The 20487-nt window shown below is 40.0% G+C and overlaps 1 protein-coding gene across 1 annotated transcript; it reads right to left on the reverse strand.

The window, feature by feature from the left end:
- Positions 1–13803: 13803 nt before the first annotated feature.
- On the reverse strand, positions 13804–20258 carry LOC135479272 (intraflagellar transport protein 81 homolog). Its single transcript, XM_064759088.1, has 7 exons — positions 20134–20258; positions 19130–19276; positions 17982–18131; positions 17209–17427; positions 16756–16842; positions 16352–16509; positions 13804–15615 (listed from the first exon to the last, which is right to left on the reverse strand). Exons 1-7 carry the CDS (start codon positions 20182–20184, stop codon positions 15360–15362), a joined length of 1068 nt encoding a protein of 355 aa, XP_064615158.1. The 5' UTR covers positions 20185–20258; the 3' UTR covers positions 13804–15359.
- Between the last annotated feature and the right edge of the window lie 229 nt (positions 20259–20487).

Here is a 20487-nt window from a genome sequence, read left to right on the forward strand (position 1 = left end):
ACTTCGCGGACACCGTGAGATTTTGCCGCGTTTCCAAGAAATTTGAGCCCGCAATGGCGTCTCCTCACTTATCGGGGGTAGTGTGGCATAGGCATTAAATTGTCTACAAGGGCATCGCGGTTAGCTTGTGGCTTACACACGGGCACCTTGTGAACGGAGTCCAGAAAAGCTCAAAGGGAACTGCGGATGCTGGAGCATCCGTTGGTACCCTTGATTTTACACACATATTGTAAATCCGCCGTAAGCATAGACAATTTCCGGACCCTGTAGATATGTGACTTTGCCATAAGTCAGCCCAAGGGGTGGCTCTAGCTTTTTTCTGTGCTATGCCACTGATTCTGTATTTTCGCGCTCAGGGAAGGGGACTGTTCCCATGTAGCTGGTAATTCTTTAAGACAAAATAAAGACAAAAAAAACGGCATTTGCTGGAGCAGGTACATTTTTATAGCTCCCATCTTCATCGCAGTCTCAGAAGTCTATATTTATGACAGTATAAGATAGTGAAAAAGCATACAAAACTCGTTTTCAATGACTTGAAGAACAAAGTTAGTATGTAATAATTTGTTTGGTTGGTGTTTAACGACGTAAGGCTCAATGTAATAGTCCGAAGTTCCGAAGGCTCACTGCAATAGTCCGAAGTTACGAAAGATCACTATAATAGTCCGAAGGTCCATTGGTCCGAACGCTCAATCCAATAGGGGGAAGGTGTGTTGAATGTCCGTTGATGCCAAGTTCACTATCATCCTCCGAACGTTCGCTGGTCCGAAGACCACCAGTTTGGCACTACAAACACGAAGCCCTACGGCCCTACACGGCGGTCTGGTTTACAGCCCGAGACAACTGGAGCGTCTGGCGTAACCTTCGCCCTTCGTCGGGTATTTGGTAAGTTTCCTCACTGAAACCGCAGCTAAAACTGATAATCGACTTGAAGCACGAAGGTCTAATATACGCCAGGATTCACAGACAAGCAAATTGTAGGTCAGCGTCTTAACAGTGGAAGAACAAACGAAAATCTGTAAAATCTTCTCCCGTCGGAGAACCCTTCTCACAGGAATGGAGCGTCAGTGAGCATGTGCAAAACAACTAAAGTTACTCAAGTAAATTATTCCGGAACGTACACTTAGTGAAAAAAGCTGCCAGTATTTAGACAGACTTTCAGACAAACTTGTCACTGAAGGTCTGCCACACAGCAAACTCCGAATTTTCGGGGGTTTCCTCTGGGCTCTGCCCGGTTTCCTCCATCACAACGCTTGCCGCGTAAAAGGTACAGCGTAAAACATCAACCAATTAAATAAACAAACAAAATAAATAAATATATAAATAACTTGACATTATGTTAATCTTCACCAAACAAATAAATAAACTCGAACTGACAATGGATGCGACATTTTACAAAAAAGTTGATAGTCTTGTAGTCAACCGAATGTGAAAGGCCCATGTAAAGCTAAGGCCGATGTAAAAAAAGAAAACTTGACCGACCTACCCACAGACAGGTAGACAGGCAGACAAGCAGGCAGACACACGGGTCCGTAGCCACTTTTACAAACTACGCCCCTTACTGATCACGTGGTCTTGATGGTACTTTAGGCTGTAGACAACGTCATTTAGTCGGGCGAGAAATCTGGATTCATAAAAATTTTTAAAAGTAGACCCAGCTTGTCGCAGCTAAAATGACCAAGCAAGAACAAAACATATGTAAGCCTATACACAAATGAAAGGTGATTACATATATACAGTGCAGTGATGTGTTACTTACCCATCGGCCAACCCATATTGTAGTACAATGAGAAGCACGGAGACAAGACCACAACCACCCGACATGTCCGCCTTGCAAATAGCGTGTGACCGGGCAGAGGTGTGACGTGCCAGCCGCCGTGTGAAGATACCGAACTCCGCTATATCGACCGCGATAATTAGCGTCACGATTATGGGCGATGTCTTGGATGTCCAACGGGCATGGCCCTGCCCGGCATTGGTATGGGCATAAGGAACATTTATCGTCATGATCGCTCTCAGTCACGTGAATATGTCTCATTAATAATTGAAATCAAGTCTAAACATGTTGTTATGGTTGAGGTACAAGTGTTACCGACATCTCACCCTTTGGAAGTTCAACTTGCTGGCTCCTATGGTTAAAGGAACAGAAAACACTAGCAAAAACTACGCCAGAAATAAAAAAAAAATGCAATCAAAAAATTAGTTTGTTGATTGTAACGGAAAGCCTGTTGCCTAAGTGATGCTAGAATGTACTGTGCTATTATAACGGAATATCTGTTATATTCAACATAATATCCCCTTAGTCTCAAAGAATATGAGTGTTATAATTAACAGAACAATCTGCTGCAATAACAAACATGTTATTGTGTTCCTGCCTAAAACAAGGATGCGATGTTTGTACGATCGCAAACAAACGAATATCACAATGGGCATAATGGGCCTCAAATTCTACGTCATGAGGGCAGTCCTTGTGTCAGTGGATCATCCCCTGTGGGTATGAGCTCTTGGACGTTCCAGGTAAATCAAAATGGTTGGGCTCAAATACTCCAAACAGGAAACAGCTACGCGACCGGTCGCCCAGAATTATGAAAATTCAGGTAACATGGACAAATGCCCAAAAACAAGATATCGGCTGAGAAGCACCCGGTCTTGTGGGGTCACAAGTCGTGTGTCAAGGTTACCGAAGATTTTATTTGGTGACAACAGTTTTTATGAGCGATTCAGATGAATAATAACTTCAAATTGTCCACAGCCGTCAAACCTGTATTGCTAATCTAATTTGACATCTTCCTGGTCAAGATGTTGTTCCTTCTAGTGAAAAAATACTTGCTATTCAAAAGACTTGGCAGCCAGAGAAAAACAAATGGTTAATAATGGGGGATTTCAGTTTTGTTTTATTCGTCCCCATAATTCAATAGAATTTCATGAAACTAGGACATCTATCTACTAGTTCCCCCAAACAGCAAAACCGACGCGGAGTCGCGCTGAGCACTCTCATGAAAAAAAAACAATTTTACAAATTTTCATGACGAACATACATGCACCTCGGCAAATCATTTTAATGTTTTTCATGCAATACAAAATGACTACGTGAATAAATTAAAGCACGGCCTTATATCGTTTAGAAAATATACTAAGATTGGACTTACAAAGGGAACATGAAATATCACGTAAACAATATAGGGTGTACAGTAGCTAGAATAAATTGGGGGGGGGAGGGGGAATTGACACTTTTTTTTTTAGATTTTTGAATTTCAAAAATATCTTCGTGTTTTTCTGATTAACTAATCGCCACATTCACAGCTCAGTGACTTTGTTCAAAGTTTAACTACATTAAAATCAAATACTTTCCATGGCCTATATGGTAGAGGTTACGCATTACTCAAAGTAAACTGTGTGATAAAATTAACTCAAAGTCTTTGGGTAATTACAAGAAAGTGAATAATATTTTAGGTACAAATCAGTATGGATTTTGTGTAGTCACTTCTCTGGACTTGTCAAAATGTATTTGATGCTGTTAACTAAGATACAGTTATCAACAAGATTCATCACTGTGGCATTTGTGGACATCAACTTATTTGAATTTAATGTTTTTTGACAGCAATCATTTCTAGTTAGCGATAGTTTTCTTCTTTTGAGCCCTTGATTTGTGGTGTTCCACAGGGCTCAGTTTTAAGTCTTCTTCTGTTTTTAACATATGATAATGACATCATTCTGACCGTGTTAAATTATCTTCGACTGCCGATGATAGAAGTGCAGTATATACTTTAACTACGATTGTGAATGAAATTAACACCAATCAGCCACACCTCCTGTGTGCATTGTTTTGTTACAATCAGTCTTTAAATATTAAAAAAAAATCTCAAAATGTAAAATATCTCCAAATAATAAATTGCCAGGTCTTCCAAACGTGGTCATAATATTAACAAGTTTTTAATGGTCAAATTTTAAGGTGCTTAAGGTGAAACTTGCATGTACCTGGTCCACACATATTGATTACATCTATAAGACAGAATTACAAAAATAGGTCAGGTTTTCTTATTAACCACATTCAACATTCGGTAAAATCTTCCATTCGATTATGTTTCAATATCTATCAATGTGATCATGTTATACGGGGAGCTATATTCATTTACATACGTTCGTCATCTGACACAGGTTTACTTACTTCTGAAGACAGTAGCGTTCGTAAATCCATCAAGTGTCTCGGATGATAATAGCCATGCCTCGCCATACGACTACCTGGCTATTGAATAATGGGGTCACGAGTTCAAACCCTGTCCTCCTTGTTGTGCTGCGGCTTTTAGTCAGGCTATACCTGTGGAGGGTTAAACACCGATCAAATAAATCAAAATAAACAAATAATTAAGAAATTAAGGTTTTGCCGTCGCAGGCACGACCTTTTAACCTCAATTATTTAAGTGGCAATAAAACGCGTGTTACGTGTAATTGACAACCCCTCCCCCCCCCCCCCCCCCATGTCGACCCTCGTGCAACTAACTTTAGATTATTAGACTTAATCTACACTTCAGAACTCTTTGCTGTCATTAATTTGAATTATTGGAATTATAACGTTAGAACAAAGATAAAAGCTCAATGTGTAGTTGGGAACCTACAAGATAAGCATATAACTGTAAGTTTGTGCTTAGTTTAAGACGGCTTTGTTATCCTTGGGGCGATGTCAAACATAAACGCAACAAATACTTGTTCATTGCATACAAAGTCAAGAGCCTGATTAGTTTAAAGCTTGTATTGTGCGATTCTTCAGTTGGAATAGCAACTATCATTTGTTTGTCAGATTATTACACGCATTAAGATAATCGCATTTGCTAGCTTGCAAAATTCTGCACACTGCGTGTGACAAGTTCGAGAATAAAGACGATTCAACGTCATTTCCGTGTATGTAATCAGATTTACTGCTCCATGCAGAAAAACAAACAGGTATTGGAATTACGTCACGCCTAATAGTATAGGCCTGGTGAATTCCTTATAAGTGTTATCATGTAATTAACGACGTTCTGCATGGAGAGTTGGGGCCTCCGTGGCCGAGGGGGACAGCACGCCAGCACGGCGTAATGACCCACAAACCTCCCACAAATGCGGTCGCAGTGAGTTCAGGAGAAACTCATGTTGGCTTCCTCTCCTGCCGTACGTGGGAAGGTCTTCCAGCAATCTGCGAATGGTCGTCAATTTCTCCAGGCTCTGCCCGCTTTCTTCCCACCATAATGCTGGTCGCCGTCGTTTAAGTAAAATATTCTTGAGTATGGCGCAAATCACTAATCAATCAAGTAAAAATCATGTCCAACGTGGATAGTGAGTGTTATGTATGACTATTTAACGTCTTCATGTACTGTTAGTCTGCGGACCTTTGTGTTATATGTTATAAGCATAACAGGCCCTGTTATATATGTACAGCGCGGACCTGGCTGAAAGCACCTTGTTCAAGGCTCTGTTTATTTAACTGGATGTTCATTGGCTGTTAATTCTGTGTCTAAGAATAGTTGAATCCACCTGGCACGTATATAAGCCGTGTTTTCTGTGCAGAGCGGAGGTATTTTTGCTGCATCCACTGGGAGCCAGGAGAGTGTGAGACGCTCTCGTATCGAGTCCATTATTTTGATATGAGCTGGTGATGCCAGTTTCATTTGGGAGGACAGTTTTTTATGCCGGCACCGTTTGTGTACCACAGTAGTACTGATGTCTGGTTTATGTGAATTTCTGCGGAAGTCACGTTTATTGGTGTTCGGATCTTGATTATGATTACACAGTGTGGACTGTGTAATTTGTTTAACACGCTGACCTCACCTGACCGACAAGGTCGTCAAGGACTCTAAACTGAAGTTTTCAGTTTGGCAAAGGACGTTCGTTCTGCCACAAGGTGACATTACTCTACGTCTCTGAACGGCTCGTTTGTGAGCTTCTGCGGGAGCTGTGACTGATCTGAAGTGGATTATACCTCCATGCCTGTATTTACCCTGTGTTGTGCTCTGCGGGTGTGACGTCATTCAAAGGCTTGATTGTTCCAGTTCTGTGTAACCTGTGTACTGTGTTCGCTAACCTGGCGAAGTACCTGTCTAGGACAATTTGTAACTTGTGTGAATTGTGTGTTTACTCTACGTCTCTGAACGGCTCGTTTGTGAGCTTCTGCGGGAGCTGTGACTGATCTGAAGTGGATTATACCTCCATGCCTGTATTTACCCTGTGTTGTGCTCTGCGGGTGTGACGTCATTCAAAGGCTTGATTGTTCCAGTTCTGTGTAACCTGTGTACTGTGTTCGCTAACCTGGCGAAGTACCTGTCTAGGACAATTTGTAACTTGTGTGAATTGTGTGTTTATCCCATGGTCTTTACGTTGGATTTCCTGGAATACATTCTTTGGGATGCGAAGGTGAACTGGAAACTTGTAAAGACCGGTAATACTGATGTGTATGCTGTTGTTGTTGTTGTTGTTGAACTGTCTGTAAAACTGTACGTCTCATTTTATATATAAAGCATTGTTAACATTGTAATATTGAGTCACTGAGTCTGTTTTCTGTTGCTGCTTTCTATACCGTAACATGAGTCTAAAGCAGTAACGAGTGTCAACTTAAATATTTCCACAGGCAAAATGCAAGATTTCCTCGCATATAGTTTAGAGTGCACAATATTTTATCGTGAGCTTAAACAAAAACGTGGAAGAAAACCATTATTCGCAGATCATTTGTCTTCCACCAATGTGCATCGTGCAAGACAAATCTATAGGACACATAACAGAGAAATTGTTGAGTACGACGTTAAACCCCAAGCACTCACTCACTCACATAACAGAGTTCCCGATACAAGTTAAGCCAGTTCAACACGAGAGCCACTCTTCAAACAACTGTGCTTAGCTGAAGGAATAGTAGAGGTTACAAATTTCTGATGGTTAATGTGGGCAATTAATGAATTTATTGTGAAAGTATGTACTTCAATAACTTGTCTTTTCGTCACTGCCAACGTATGCGAACGTCTGACGTTTCGCTATCATTTATACATTAGGAACAGACAATGTGATATATACTCTATATAGACCTTCATCTCGTCCAAACAGAAGAGGCAGGCGAGTGAATAATAAAGAGGAGGCAATTATTCGTCGTCATGCATGGAAATATCTTGTGTTTAATCACTTAACACCGGGCATATTAGAATTCCGTAAAAAACCCCAAAAAATACATTAACTGATAGCCAACAAAAGGATGGAAATGTTAAAGACCGCCATTGTTACAGCTAGTGCGCGCACATATTTGCATTAATGTTTGATCAATCCTCTTCTATGGTTGGGAATTGTCGTGGATAGAAGCCGAACAATCTTTAAAGCAATTAACACACTACGTAAAGTGGGGGTGATACTAATATCAACATGTTCGCCTTTTATTGTTCCCCATGGTGACACCTACACATATAAGTGTATACACGTTATTGCTTCAAACAAATGCGTGTTACATGAAATTCCATTCCATGACGAGCGGATGAAATAAAACAGTACAAATAAACTACCTTTCGTTAACAAAGTGTTTAGTACAGCCATGCCGAAATCCATTAGCCATTATTTATTACACTGAGGTAGAATGAATAAAGGTGAATAGTGCGTTAGAAATGAACCTCCTGACCACCGTTAGGATAAGGTACACGAGATTTTTTATCCCATTTGCTAATGGTTTATTTGTTTGGCTGGCATTTTATGTGGCGTGGTAAGGACGGGTCTACTTAGGAGACTATAAATGCTCTGGTCACTTTATTTGGCAACCATGTTAATTATTGTATGTGTATAATGGCGTAAGTGTATAGATTTGTACACGGAAGGTAGACCATGCATCTGATGGCCGAAGAAACAAACGGAAAAACAAAGACAAACTCTTAAAGAAACAAGAAAATATACAGAGAACAATTGTGTGGTCCTGACTGAAAATTCCTTGTAATAAGAACATGGACAACGTCTTTTTTCTGCCTTTAGATACCATGTACATAAATGAATGAAAAAATATGTAAGTATGCTAATAAAATATATGTATTTATTTATTTCTTTGATTGGTGTTTTTACGCCGTACTCAAAATTATTTCACTTATACTACGGCGGCCGGCTATATGGTGTAGGGGGAAACCTGGCAGAGCCCAGGGGGAACCCACGACCATCCGCAGATTGCTGGAAGACAAAAATAGAAAAAAGCTAGAAAAAAAAATAAACTATGAAAAAACAAAAAGGGCATATAAAAATATATATATATTTGAGGAAATGAAAACTGTACTTCCGATGGACTAATGAAAACCACGGAAACTTTTTTTCTGTTCTTCAGCACAGCTTCAGAAGAAAATAAATAAATAGAAAAATAAAGGAAATAAAGAAAGCAAAGAAGTATCTACTGAACTGAAGGCAGTCTATTCCTCCCAAGAAGTAAATGTTTTATGACAAGAAGCAAAATCTTGTTTTTTTCTTATAATAAGTAAATTGCTTCAGTTGGTCAACAAATAGAGAACAATCGAATCAATACATATATAAAAAGTCTCACACAAAGAGAACTATGTTGATAGACGTTGATCATTTATCTGAAGCTTGTTCCAAGACGATAATTTTTAATATACACGTCCTCAGTGAAGCAGTGTACGCTAAACAAATAGAAAAAATATACATGCACATTCACGATAAAAAATGAATGTACATACACAACAAAACAGACACGTCCCACACTAATGTATTTGGAGACCTTTGTAATAACCATGTGACGAAGGCTCAAGGGTCTATACATGCCTTATGCCATCGGAGTTCCACTCCACATACAACTTTTCTCAATACCTTTTCAGTTTCCAGAAGTCGACTACGATACCAGTAAGCTCCAATTCTATTTTCAGAAGCAATGCAAACAACTTCGCCAAGCACTGAAAAAAAAAACACGATCACATCACCTATCATTGCATTAACCTCACGATTTCTTCGCTAAAGATCGCTCGACATGCGTCTGGAATCTGTGCTCCTCACTGATCGATAGGGAATTCTGTTATCCATTGTGCTAGGCGCAAAAAGACCATATAGCCTACTGGTGGAATGCAAGCAGCTGGGTAAATGTTTATCAAACACCACCAGTCAGCCTTTGTACACCACGTGATTCTACCCACACACACATAAAAAGCAGCAGTGTCGGAGAGAGTTTTTATGTTCCGCGTTGCAGATGTCGCGTGGAGCTTTCCAGACTGGGATAGCAACAGAACAGGACAAGCTGTTCATCACTGACAGGCAGTATTTCTATGTTCAGTTGTACAGGACAGAACGACCGGGCGAGAGAAAACACCAAAGTTATGAGAGCTAAATAGCAGATAGATTTTGTATGAACTGCCGAAACGAAAGAATCGGTCGAATACGGCAGCTGATTTCATGGCATACAGCACCTTACCTGACGAGAGAAAATGCCAAAGTTATGACAACTAAATGACAGATAGGTTTGGTATGAAATGCACATTTCAACCGCGAGGCAAATGCTTTTATCTCTAAGTCCTAGCTCATCCAATCAAAAATCAACCCGTTTGTATACTAACTGTCTACTGTCAACGACTCAGTATAGTGGTCATGTAAGGTCAGACCAAAATCTCCCCAACTGGCTAAAAAGTGACATGAAGGCCGACTTTCCATGTAACGCGAGACCAAAACAAGCGTTAACTAAGTTTTAGTGCAATATTGTTGTGTTGTGAAAAATGAAGGCAAATGTGTAGGTGAAACAGGAATGAAAATAGGAAGTTATTGTGACACATATATGATATCTACGCGTTTAGTTCGACATTGGTATACCACTTGTAAACCAAGAAGAATTTCATGTGAACAATGGCACATTTCCAAAACAACTTTCCACACCAGTTGTGCAGGTATGAAGCCGGGGCTGAGGCTTCTTAAAAAGGAAGCCACAGACAAACTTTACCAGATTTGGAAAATATATTTGGAGCATAATTTTTTGCACGCACACCAACTAATTTAAAATATGCGAAACTTAAACTGAGAAATGTTGTGACTGGTTTTCACAACCGCTGTAATGTCCTATACATAGTGCACGCGTATTCGAAACGAGACACACAAACAGAGGGACAGACCCAAATTAATAATGGTCACTTTTCAAGAAAGCATGGGATAGCAGCCTGAACTGACTCCCTCTTGGAACTCTGAAGTTAAAAGTTTTCGAATAGTTTGACAGCGACAGATGTAAACGTTCGACGTCTGTTACCAACAACTGTCAAGTCAGGGCAGAGCCTTTGGCAGGGAACACGGAAAACTGGCAAATTAAATTAATTAATAAATTACGGATTTGACTGCAGTGGCCACTGTTGTTAATTCTGAAGGGTCGTCTGCACAGTCGTTTACATTTTCAATGGCTGTGATTACGGTCATCGATTTTTAGGTCTTTGGTCTAATCAGCGTTACTTTTGATAACCATTGCTCTGTTTTTTTCACTGACCCTTGCTCAGTGATTTTCACTGACCCTTGCTCAGTGATTTTCCCGGTCTGTATATCTGTTTCCCAAAAGTTTAACAGCCGTGATCACTGTCATTACCTCTGACGGTCAATCAACACAGCATTATTCGTCATTCTAGACCCAGTGACATCTAACCAACTGCTGTTAAAGGATTCTCATACCGGATAAGGTACTACGAAACGAAGAGTATGGTTTTAAGGAAAATGAAGTAAGATATATCAAAAATAATGCCACATAATAGTAAGCCCTGCGTGTATTTAATGCGTATTTTTCGTCAATGAGAGTTGTTTTGAATGCTATCACCGTTGACGTGACCACGTTGACATGACCTGACCGCTTTAGAAAACTGTGGTTTAAAGCCGTTTTTATACTTAAAGAAGAAAGCCGAGACAGTTTTTTGTACTTCATATGTTAGGCCACATCCTGAACTCCATATTATGAAACAAAATACCAAGCCTTTCGAGTTGGCCTACGCTTTAAGCCGTCATGCTGGGGTTGGAGGCGTCTATGCTGCTATTAGTTAAGCATTTATATGGACATCTAGAATAAAACCCTAATTCAGGTAAACTGACAAGAGGGCGAATTTCACCGCTTTCACGTGTGAGCATTTGTCATCTATCACATTGTCTCTACTCTCCGGGCGGGACGGTTGTATTCATGTACAGTACAGATCGATAATCCTCCTGATCACAAAATATAACAAAGGAAATTTAGATCGCAAAAATGAGTTCCACAAGCATGCTTCATATAGTTGATCTTTCCTAGCAACCGTCTATACTTCTCTTCTCTCCAGCCTCCGGTAATGAAAGTCGCAAGCAAGTTTATAGTTGTATTTAACAGTCATAATTTTGGATTTGATTGTCAGGAACCATATTTATAATATGTACTGACTTAAATCCAAAATTCAAGCACAGTTACAATTAAATTGTTTTACTCTGAGAAATTTTTTTCTGCAGAACAATCTCCCAATCACAATACGAGTTCTTTCATGTCCTGAGTTTTTTTTCTTTTTTTTTTAAGCATTTGCAATTTATGATGAAAGTTTATAAGAGCATTGATAAATACGAGCACTGATAGCCATTCATTTACCAGGCAGTAGTCATGTTGGTTTATAGGTACATACTCTGTTTCTTTTAACTTATTTCCTATACATTAAGCAACGTGTCCTTGTAAAATGGCCCCAAAGTCACAATCAAAATTGCCTTTCGTCAGTGATATGTAAGACACTATGACGTACTGTATGGCCCATATTATGGCAAAAAACATACAGTTAGGGCAGTTTTCCTAACTCGCAATTTTCGTTTTGAGTAATTATGGCGTCAGCAGAGCCAATGGCGTCCTGTATCCGATTCCACAAAGATTCTTTCCATCGGACCCTTCAGCTTCTTGCACACATTTCTTTGAACAGAAATACGTAACCAAGCAACAAATACCGAGAAATCTTGGAAAAGTATACACGGTACTTAGCTACATGTATATACATATGCTGTAAGCTGTGTTTCCAGGACATGTGCGTTTGATTTTTTTTTTTTTTTTGATTGGTGTTTTACGCCGTACTCAAGAATATTTCACTTATACGACGGCGGCCAGCATTATGGTGGGTGGAAACCGGGCACAGCCCGGGGGAAACCCACGACCATCCGCAGGTTGCTGGAAAAACCTTCCCACTTACGGCCGGAGAGTAAGCCAGCATGAGCTGGACTTGAACTCACAGCGCCCGCATTGGTGAGAGGCTTCTGGGTCATTACGCTGCGCTAGCGCGCTAAGCGACTGAGCCACGGAGGCCCCCATGTGCGTTTGAGATTACTCATCTAATACTTCTTCTGAGAGTTGGAATTACATAAATTCACTTGAAAGTTTCCAAGGAATTCGTGCAATTATGGAATGCGCAGGTTAACACTGGGCGATTGAAAAGTGTCCCATTTGTAACGCATCGGACGAAGATTTATTGCTGAGGTGGGTTGATTGCTATATAACACTGTTAGCGAATGTCTCAAAGAAATGCAGGGGCCTCCGTGGCCGAGGCAGTTAGCTGGCCTGCGCGGCGTAATTACCCAAGAGCCTTTCACCAATGTGGTTGCTGTGAGTTCAACTCCAGTTCATGATGGCTTCCTTTCCGGCCGTACGTGGAAGGTCTGTCAGCACCCTACGGATGGTCGTGAGTTTCCCCCGGCTCTGCCCGGTTTCCTTTCACCAAACTGCTAGCCGCAGTCGTATAAGTGAAATATTCTTGAGTGCGACGTAAAACACAAATCCAATAAATAAATCAAGGAATTGCAGGAGCTCAAGTCGAAAAAAAAATGTAGAACAGCCCGCATTCTACATACTTTGATATAATTATGTGTGTGGATATACAAATAAACATGGAGGTCTATGAATGAGCGATCTAAAGGGCTCTAATTAATGAAAGTGAATGATAGCAACAATGACAGCAATTAATTTTCCCTCAGTTTCTCTGCTGTACTATTGGTGAATGACACTCCCACGCATCATGCAGGACTCGTGTAGCGTGCCCTACCGGAATGCTCAGATCAACCCGCTGGCTCGTGGCATAAACCTAAGAAAGCTTCCCACATACGTGACGTACAGACGTATGTCAAATTGGTTGGAGACAAGTAATCCCCTAAGAACATCATACCACTTACAAACGTTCACACATGGCTGAATGGCATTAACCTTTACCGCTTGGCCGGGACAATCTCTACAAAAAGCAACGCAGGTTCGTCTATGATACATGTATCTTTAATGGTATTGTTGATAAGAGACGTTCATGAGCGAAATTGCTAAGGCCAAGATCATTTCATTTATTTATAAAGACTAGAGTTTTACAAAGTATTCAAGAACATTGCGGGGGACTCCGTGGCCGAGGTGGTTAGCACACCAGCGCAGCGAAATGACCCGAGTGCCTCTCGCCAATGCGGTCGCTGTGAGTTTAAGTCCAGCCCATCCGGGCTTCCGCTCTGGTCTGCCAGCCATCTGCGTTGGTCTTTGGTTTCCCCTGGGGCTGTCCGGTTTCCTCTCATGATGTAATGTGTATAAGTGAAATATTCTGGAGTACGGCGTAAAACACCAGTCATATAAATAAATAAATCAAGTATATTACGATGGCCGCCAATATTATCTTGGGAAGAAAATAGACGGAGTCTGGGGTATACTCCTGACCATCCGCTGGTTGCTGGTAGACCTTCCCACGTAAAACCGTAGAAGCCAGTTTAAAATCATTTTAAGTATATTTTAAAATTCACTTAACAGCGAATATGTTTGTAGGGAGTCTTGTTTTCGCATTTTGACTGAAAACAAACACTTCTCACTTTTGAAATAGATGTAATTTACAGTTCATACATCAACGTGGATAAGACATAAAATTTAACAATTTCTAACAACAACTTGTGTTTCGAATTATTCTGCTTACATGCATGAAGACTTATTCCAGTGCCAGTGAGCCTCATAATTTTGTTTTGTCCTTTTTTTAAAATTTTTATTCCTTCTACTTAAATTACATAATTTGAATGAAAAACAAAAGCAATCTCAATAGGCTTCACTTTCATGAAGTCATGGACACAATCTATTGTCACAGATCGATCAGACATCACAGTGATGGGATCAACATTATTTAGAGTTTAAAACAGTAGAAAAAATGAGCTGTTTTTCTCTCCATCGAAACACGGCTGTTGTTACATGTATACTTGTTACATGTACTGTCGTTACATGTGCTCATTATCACAATGTCTCAAACTGAGTTAGACTGTCATTCAGTAATGGACGGAATTCAACCATTCAGTAGAAAGCTCAGTGGAATGCATCAAATACAAGTTTGGAGGAGATTTGTACAGCACAAACAGAAGAAAGTTTAGACAGGGTTAACACAGTATTGAAAAAACAATAGAGGCTTAAATACCTAAAGTAAACCTGCAGATAGTACCAAGCTAAACAGAACACGGCCAGAATACTGGACAGTACAATGCCTTCTGTGAGAAGCTATGAGGAATGTAGATAACCTGGACAAAAACCTACAGATAATGTAAATAAGATAGGGTCTATGGCTAGGGTAGGGGCTATACATAATGGGAATTAAATAGGGCTTAGAAGGCTTACGGCCCTTGGAAAATGTACAGAGAAAAGGGCTGGCAGACAATATGATTCAGACAGAATAAGGTCTTCAGAAAATGTGGACAAAATACAGCCTACCAATAATGTAGCCAGAAAAGGCCTTATGAGTAATGTGAAGGGAACAGAACAGGACCTGTCAAGGAAGAATACAGAAATGGGCCCTACAGATACACGTAATATGAACAGAACATCGTCTTCAGGCAATGTGGACAGAACATTGCCTTCAGGCAATGTGGACAGAACAGGACCTGTCAAGGCAGAATACAGAAATGGGCCCTACAGATACACGTAATATGAACAGAACATTGCCTTCAGGCAATGTGGACAGAACATCGCCTTCAGGCAATGTGGACAGAACAGGACCTGTCAAGGCAGAATACAGAAATGGGCCCTACAGATACACGTAATATGAACAGAACATCGCCTTCAGGCAATGTGGACAGAATATCGTCTTCAGGCAATGTGGACAGAACATTGCCTTCAGGCAATGTGGACAGAACATTGCCTTCAGGCAATGTGGACAGAACATACCTGTGGACAATGTCAGCTGAATAGGTTAGAGATACCAATAATGTAACCAAAACATCGTCTACAGGCGATGTGGAGTTGGAAATGCCACCATCTACCTGCCAACAAGGTAGATAAAATCCAGAGATCATGAAAAGGACATGCACATGGAGTAACCCAAGAATCTAGTAGAAACATATGGTCAAACATAAGTTCAATTCCAAAACCTTGGATCACTAAAACTTGGGGACAGTGCCAAGATAGGCAGAAATCACTACAGCACCAGCCTGTCCTCTTCTTGCATTGAAGGGGCAGGGAGCTCTCCGTACGTCAACCCGGCTCCGTCCATCCCCCCACCAGCCCTCGCCTGGTCAAAACACTTCCTCTTGCAGGCCATGAGGCTCTCAAAGTCTCGCCACATCTTCATCTGTTTCATATTCGGACCATGCTGCTCCCGCACAGTTTTCTGCTTCTCACGCAATCCCTTTCCCAAATTTTCTTGCTCCTGTATTTTCTTGGTGTACATTTCCCTGCAGAAGAAAAATAAAACTGAATACATATTTGATCATTTATTTTTGAACACTTAGTAGCAAGCATAATAACAATGGTAACAGTAATTCCTCAACCTTTTTGCATGTTTGCAAGATGTTTATTAGCATCTGACTAATTTTTTCTGTGCGTAAACTGTTAAATAATACACTTTTTGTAAAGCCCTGAAATTGGCCAACCCATTCAATCTAGTTTTGTCTTCAAATTCCAATAAAAAATGTGCAGAAATCTCATTGAAAGATGCTCTTCCTTATGAGAAAAGGTTGAGAAATTAGGGTGCATAATGAGGTCACATGTAAAAGGTGGGTGTATTTGACACATGCAAGACCAGGGTCCATGTATGGCAATTTGCATGAGGCGCCGCAGCATTACCTATATGTATTGGAAATTTGCAATATGCTGGTTTCCCAACAGTCACAGAAAATGTTATTCAAAGACTTTCAAGGATCTATTAACCTTTATTTTTCAAAACGTTCAATAACTGTTCATTCAGTTCAAGCACAAACCTTCACAAACAGTACTCTAGCATTTTGGTAGCTTATACATAGAAGTCAATTTGAACATAAAGCAAAATGATTTTTGACACTGAAAAATCAAGTATTTACAAGGATTTATCCCTAAACAATATCAAGCTCTTGAAAAACGTTTCAAACAAAATTCAAGTACTTTCAAGTGACTTGTGAGGACCCTAGAGATCAAACACAGAAAACATCCCACCTGAAAGTTCGCCGTTTCTCCTGAGGGTCAGATGAGGTGTAGGCCTTCATCTCATCATCAATCTTCTGTTTCTGGATCTTTATAATCGCCATCATACAGTTTAGATAATGGTAGCGCGATTCCTCGGCAGATACCTCTTCATGGAGAGTGCGCACTTCCTGAAGATCAAAAGTTAAATTCTACACTGCTACAGGGAAAAAATCATCAGTGCCCTTTAAAAATAAGCATTTAAAGATAAAAATATTATTTCTACAGTCATGCACAAATAAAATCTTTATTCAAGTAAACTTACAGCACAGAAGCTGATATTCAGTATCACTCAATCTCAGGAGAACCGGCTAATACTGACATGTTCCAGTTTGGAACAGTTACTCTCTATTCCTGCAGAACCAGCTAATACTGACCTGTTCTAGCTTGGAGCGGTTACTCTCTAGTCCAGCAGAGCATGTGTCATAGGCTGCCTTCTTGTCTTCGTACAACACAGTTAGCTCCTGAAAAGCAGCAAACATATGCATAAGACACATCTTATTTTCCAGCTGCTGGTAGACAAGGTTTGATATGTGGGCTTATAAAAAACAGGGCGGTCAGCTTTGTGGGTGGAAGAAACAAGAGTGTCTAGAAAGTGTCTAGGGAAAACCATTAACCTTTGGCAAGTTACAGGCAGATCTTTTCATGTGCAACGTGCACACAAGCATTGTCAAGTGCTTTGTCACCAAGGCCCTGTGAACAGTAACAGTGGGTCTCAGTTTTGAAAAGGAAACTTTTGAATCCCATCGCTTTTACGAGTTTTGTTGACAATAACAGCATTCATGAAGACCTTTACGTAGATTCACAATCTCGCCGCTGTATCCACATACCTGACATCTCTGCCGCATCGGCCGGAGCTCTTTAATCACGGGTGCCAGGGCACCCTTCTTGCGGGCGATGGTAGCATTAAGCTGCCGCACCATTTCTGACATATCCTCCAGGGTCTTGCCTTTCATGTCGTCATATTCACTCTTGACGGAGGACACTTTCTCCAGCTCCTCCTGTGTCTCCCTGTATCCTGCCACACCCTTTTTCTTCTCCAGCACACCCTGAAAGGTCACAAGTTGAAAACAGCACATTCACAGAATGGGACGGTCAGGGCCGTATCGTAATTTATAAGCCTTTAAAGGTGCAAAAAAATCTTTTTTTTTCAAAAGAATTTCAGATAAAAGTGTATGAATAATTGTTTGTAACTATGGAGGATACTGTTGATGTTCTTGCACTTCTTCATAGTGAAGGACATTTTCAAATGCTCATCTGTCTTCCCTAACATTTCCAGATAAAACATGCATATTATGCCTGCTTCTTTCAAAGTACAGTTTATGTCCAAACCATATACAAACATGTTTTTAAGTCACATTGTAAATCAGACATAAAAGGGCACTGAATCAATGAAAACAGATTTTATGTCACTGGTTTCTCAAAACCCTTTTTGTAACTCATCACACCTTCCAGCCAGGAATCATAACTTTTTCTTCCCTTTTTTTTCTTCAATTCTTTTCATAAACAAATATTTCGATATCCTTATTAGCACTTTACTAAGTGTGGTATATAGTACATGTATATAACAAAGAAAACCTCCCATGCAGGGGGGATAACTCACGAGCTGCTGATTTATGCTGTTCTCCTGCTGTTTGAGAATCTCCTCTGTCCGTGACAAAACGCCAGTCTCAGCACGAACTTCTGCCAGTTCCTGTCTCTTCTTCTTGTAGATGGTGCTTTTACCTCGCAGTTTGTTCACGTATCGCTTAAACTGAAAAGAAAAACCATAACCTGAATTTCAAACTGAAAATGCGATACAGAAATTCCTGATTTACATCCATGCTTCCCAAGTCAAAATCTTAAGTAACAAATTTCAAGGAATAAAGGTCAACCCATCCATCAACCAACTGTCACAAGACAGCTTGTCCAAAATCTTGAGTCAACTCGTACAAGACAGCTCATTAAAAAATTTCTAGCCAACTCTCACAAGACAGCAAGTCCAAAACCTAGAGTCAACTCATAAGACAGCAAAACCTAGAGTCAACTCATAAGACAGCAAAACCTAGAGTCAACTCATAAGACACCAAAACCTGGAGACAATTCATACGACACGAAAACATCATTCAACTGTGCCACAGTAACAACACTGACAGGCTAAGGTGAAGTTAAATCCATTTCATACAGATTTGTCTTTAATGCACACAACATATAGGCATTAAATTACTTAGATAAATGCATCTGCAAGCAATCAGACCAGATGAGGTTCAGAATAAAAACAAAGTAATAGCCTTATACGAATCTAATGAGACTTAACGAATAATACAATCTGAATATCTGATACCAGACTCTGGTTACATCACAAAACTTAGCTCTCATCTACCCTTGGTGTTGAAAAACTTTGCATTAATCCAGTGTATGTGATTAGGCATGACAAAATAAAAATAGCAAATAACAAAACAAAAATAGCAAAACGACAGACAATTAAATCAAGAGTTAATTCAACTATGCATGTTCCATTTTCAAACAGCCGAACTTTTTTTTGAGTTTGGCAGTTTGTCAGGGTGAACTTCCTTTCACTAGACATGTTTGCCCAACACGTACATTGGCCTATTAATATATGCAGCCATAATATCCAAAACCTGACAATCATGCCCTACAGAAACACACATGTACAGCTAAGGGAATGTTACTGGAATGACAGAAGTCTGCTACAAGTGTGCCAGTTGCCTGCCCCCTAGAAGCGTTAGGGAGTTAAGGGAGGTAACTCACATCTTCCCCCTTGAGAACTTCTCCCCCGTCAACATCCTTGACAAGCTCTCGTTTGTCGTCAGCTTCCTGAAGGGCTTTATTGTACTCTTCCCGAGCCTCACGGAGCGACACAGCCGCCGCCTCCTTCTTGTGGCTAATTATGGCGGCCTGGAAACAGAAACAACTCAACAGATCAGCCATATGAAGTGTTTTCGCTTAAATGCTGTATACTCATTATTTTCGCAAATTTTCTTCTAAAATGGGTTCATGGGAATTAATTTTGGCGCATTTAATCAAGCAAAAATTTAAAACTGTTAAGGCTAATTTCCAGTTATGATATGGTTGAAATTACTCAAGCACGTCACACAGGTATTATCAAGGGTGGCTTTAATCCTCTTTTGTTTCCTGCGATGTCGCTAATCCTCGTAATCTGGATCAGAGATTAAAACAATGGGGGATTGATTATCACTATACATGTATGTGAGATTACTTTCGCACCTACCAAGAGCAGTACTGAAAGAGGCGCTTAGTTGGTTTTCGCTCTACTGATGAGTAAAAATGTTTATTCGGATTAGGTGTGAGATGAATATTAGTTTATGTTCTATGGGCAAAGTAGATGCTAAATATTTTTTTTAAAAATGGATATTAACAAGAATTTATTCTGCGTGTAAAACAACAATGAAATCTGGTACGGCTTATAAAATTAGCAAAACTGATACTGAAACCTAAGGCACATGGAAGGGACGTAGTTGCTTGGTTTGCATCATAACAGTTGTTGGTTTAAGTAGAACAGTCCCCAATCAAGATGAATTTTTCTTTCAGAGAGAGTGTCCCAAGTAAAAATGATTTACGGTCTGTTACAAAAAAAAATAGAAAGAAAAAAGTCACAGCCTTCAATGCTCACTTTAATGAGTGTACAATTTTGAGTGTACTAATCTTGACTATTATTCATCATGATACTTCCCATTGTTTTATATGAGGAAATATTCTGGACAACAATGTGAAAGAAATAAATAAATATTTACCTGTTGTCTGAAGAGTGAGAGTTTGTCATCTATGGGGTCATTACTGCGCATTCTCTTCTCGATCAACTGATTGGTCTCCACATTAAGCTGGTCAATCTGAAGAGGAAGAAAAAGATTGACATAGCCTATTTCTTCTCATTTTTAGGACAAGTACTGCTGAAAGAAAAGGATACATTTCGCTCTCAGTTTTTTGGCAAAGTAAAGACAGAAACATGTTGGTCATTAAGTGTACTAAGCATGTGAAAACAAGAATTTAAATATTCCTGCACAATTAATATGTATATTGGTTAAAAAGAGCAGGCCTGGTGTCCCAAAAATAAAAAAATAGGGTAAGGATCTAAAATAGCTGTGCTA

This window comes from Liolophura sinensis, chromosome 12, assembly GCF_032854445.1.
Source record: "Liolophura sinensis isolate JHLJ2023 chromosome 12, CUHK_Ljap_v2, whole genome shotgun sequence".
In the NCBI taxonomy this organism is placed as follows: Eukaryota; Metazoa; Mollusca; class Polyplacophora; order Chitonida; family Chitonidae; genus Liolophura; species Liolophura sinensis.

Excerpts from the sequence above, each read along its gene's own strand:
- LOC135479272 (XM_064759088.1), bottom strand. The coding sequence starts at position 20,184 with ATGCGCAGTAATGACCCCATAGATGACAAACTCTCACTCTTCAGACAA. Across the intron at positions 19,277-20,133 it reads TCTCACTCTTCAGACAACAG|GCCGCCATAATTAGCCACAA; the intron begins GTAAATATTTAT and ends TTCTGTTTCCAG. Across the intron at positions 18,132-19,129 it reads AAGTTCTCAAGGGGGAAGAT|TTTAAGCGATACGTGAACAA; the intron begins GTGAGTTACCTC and ends TTTTCTTTTCAG.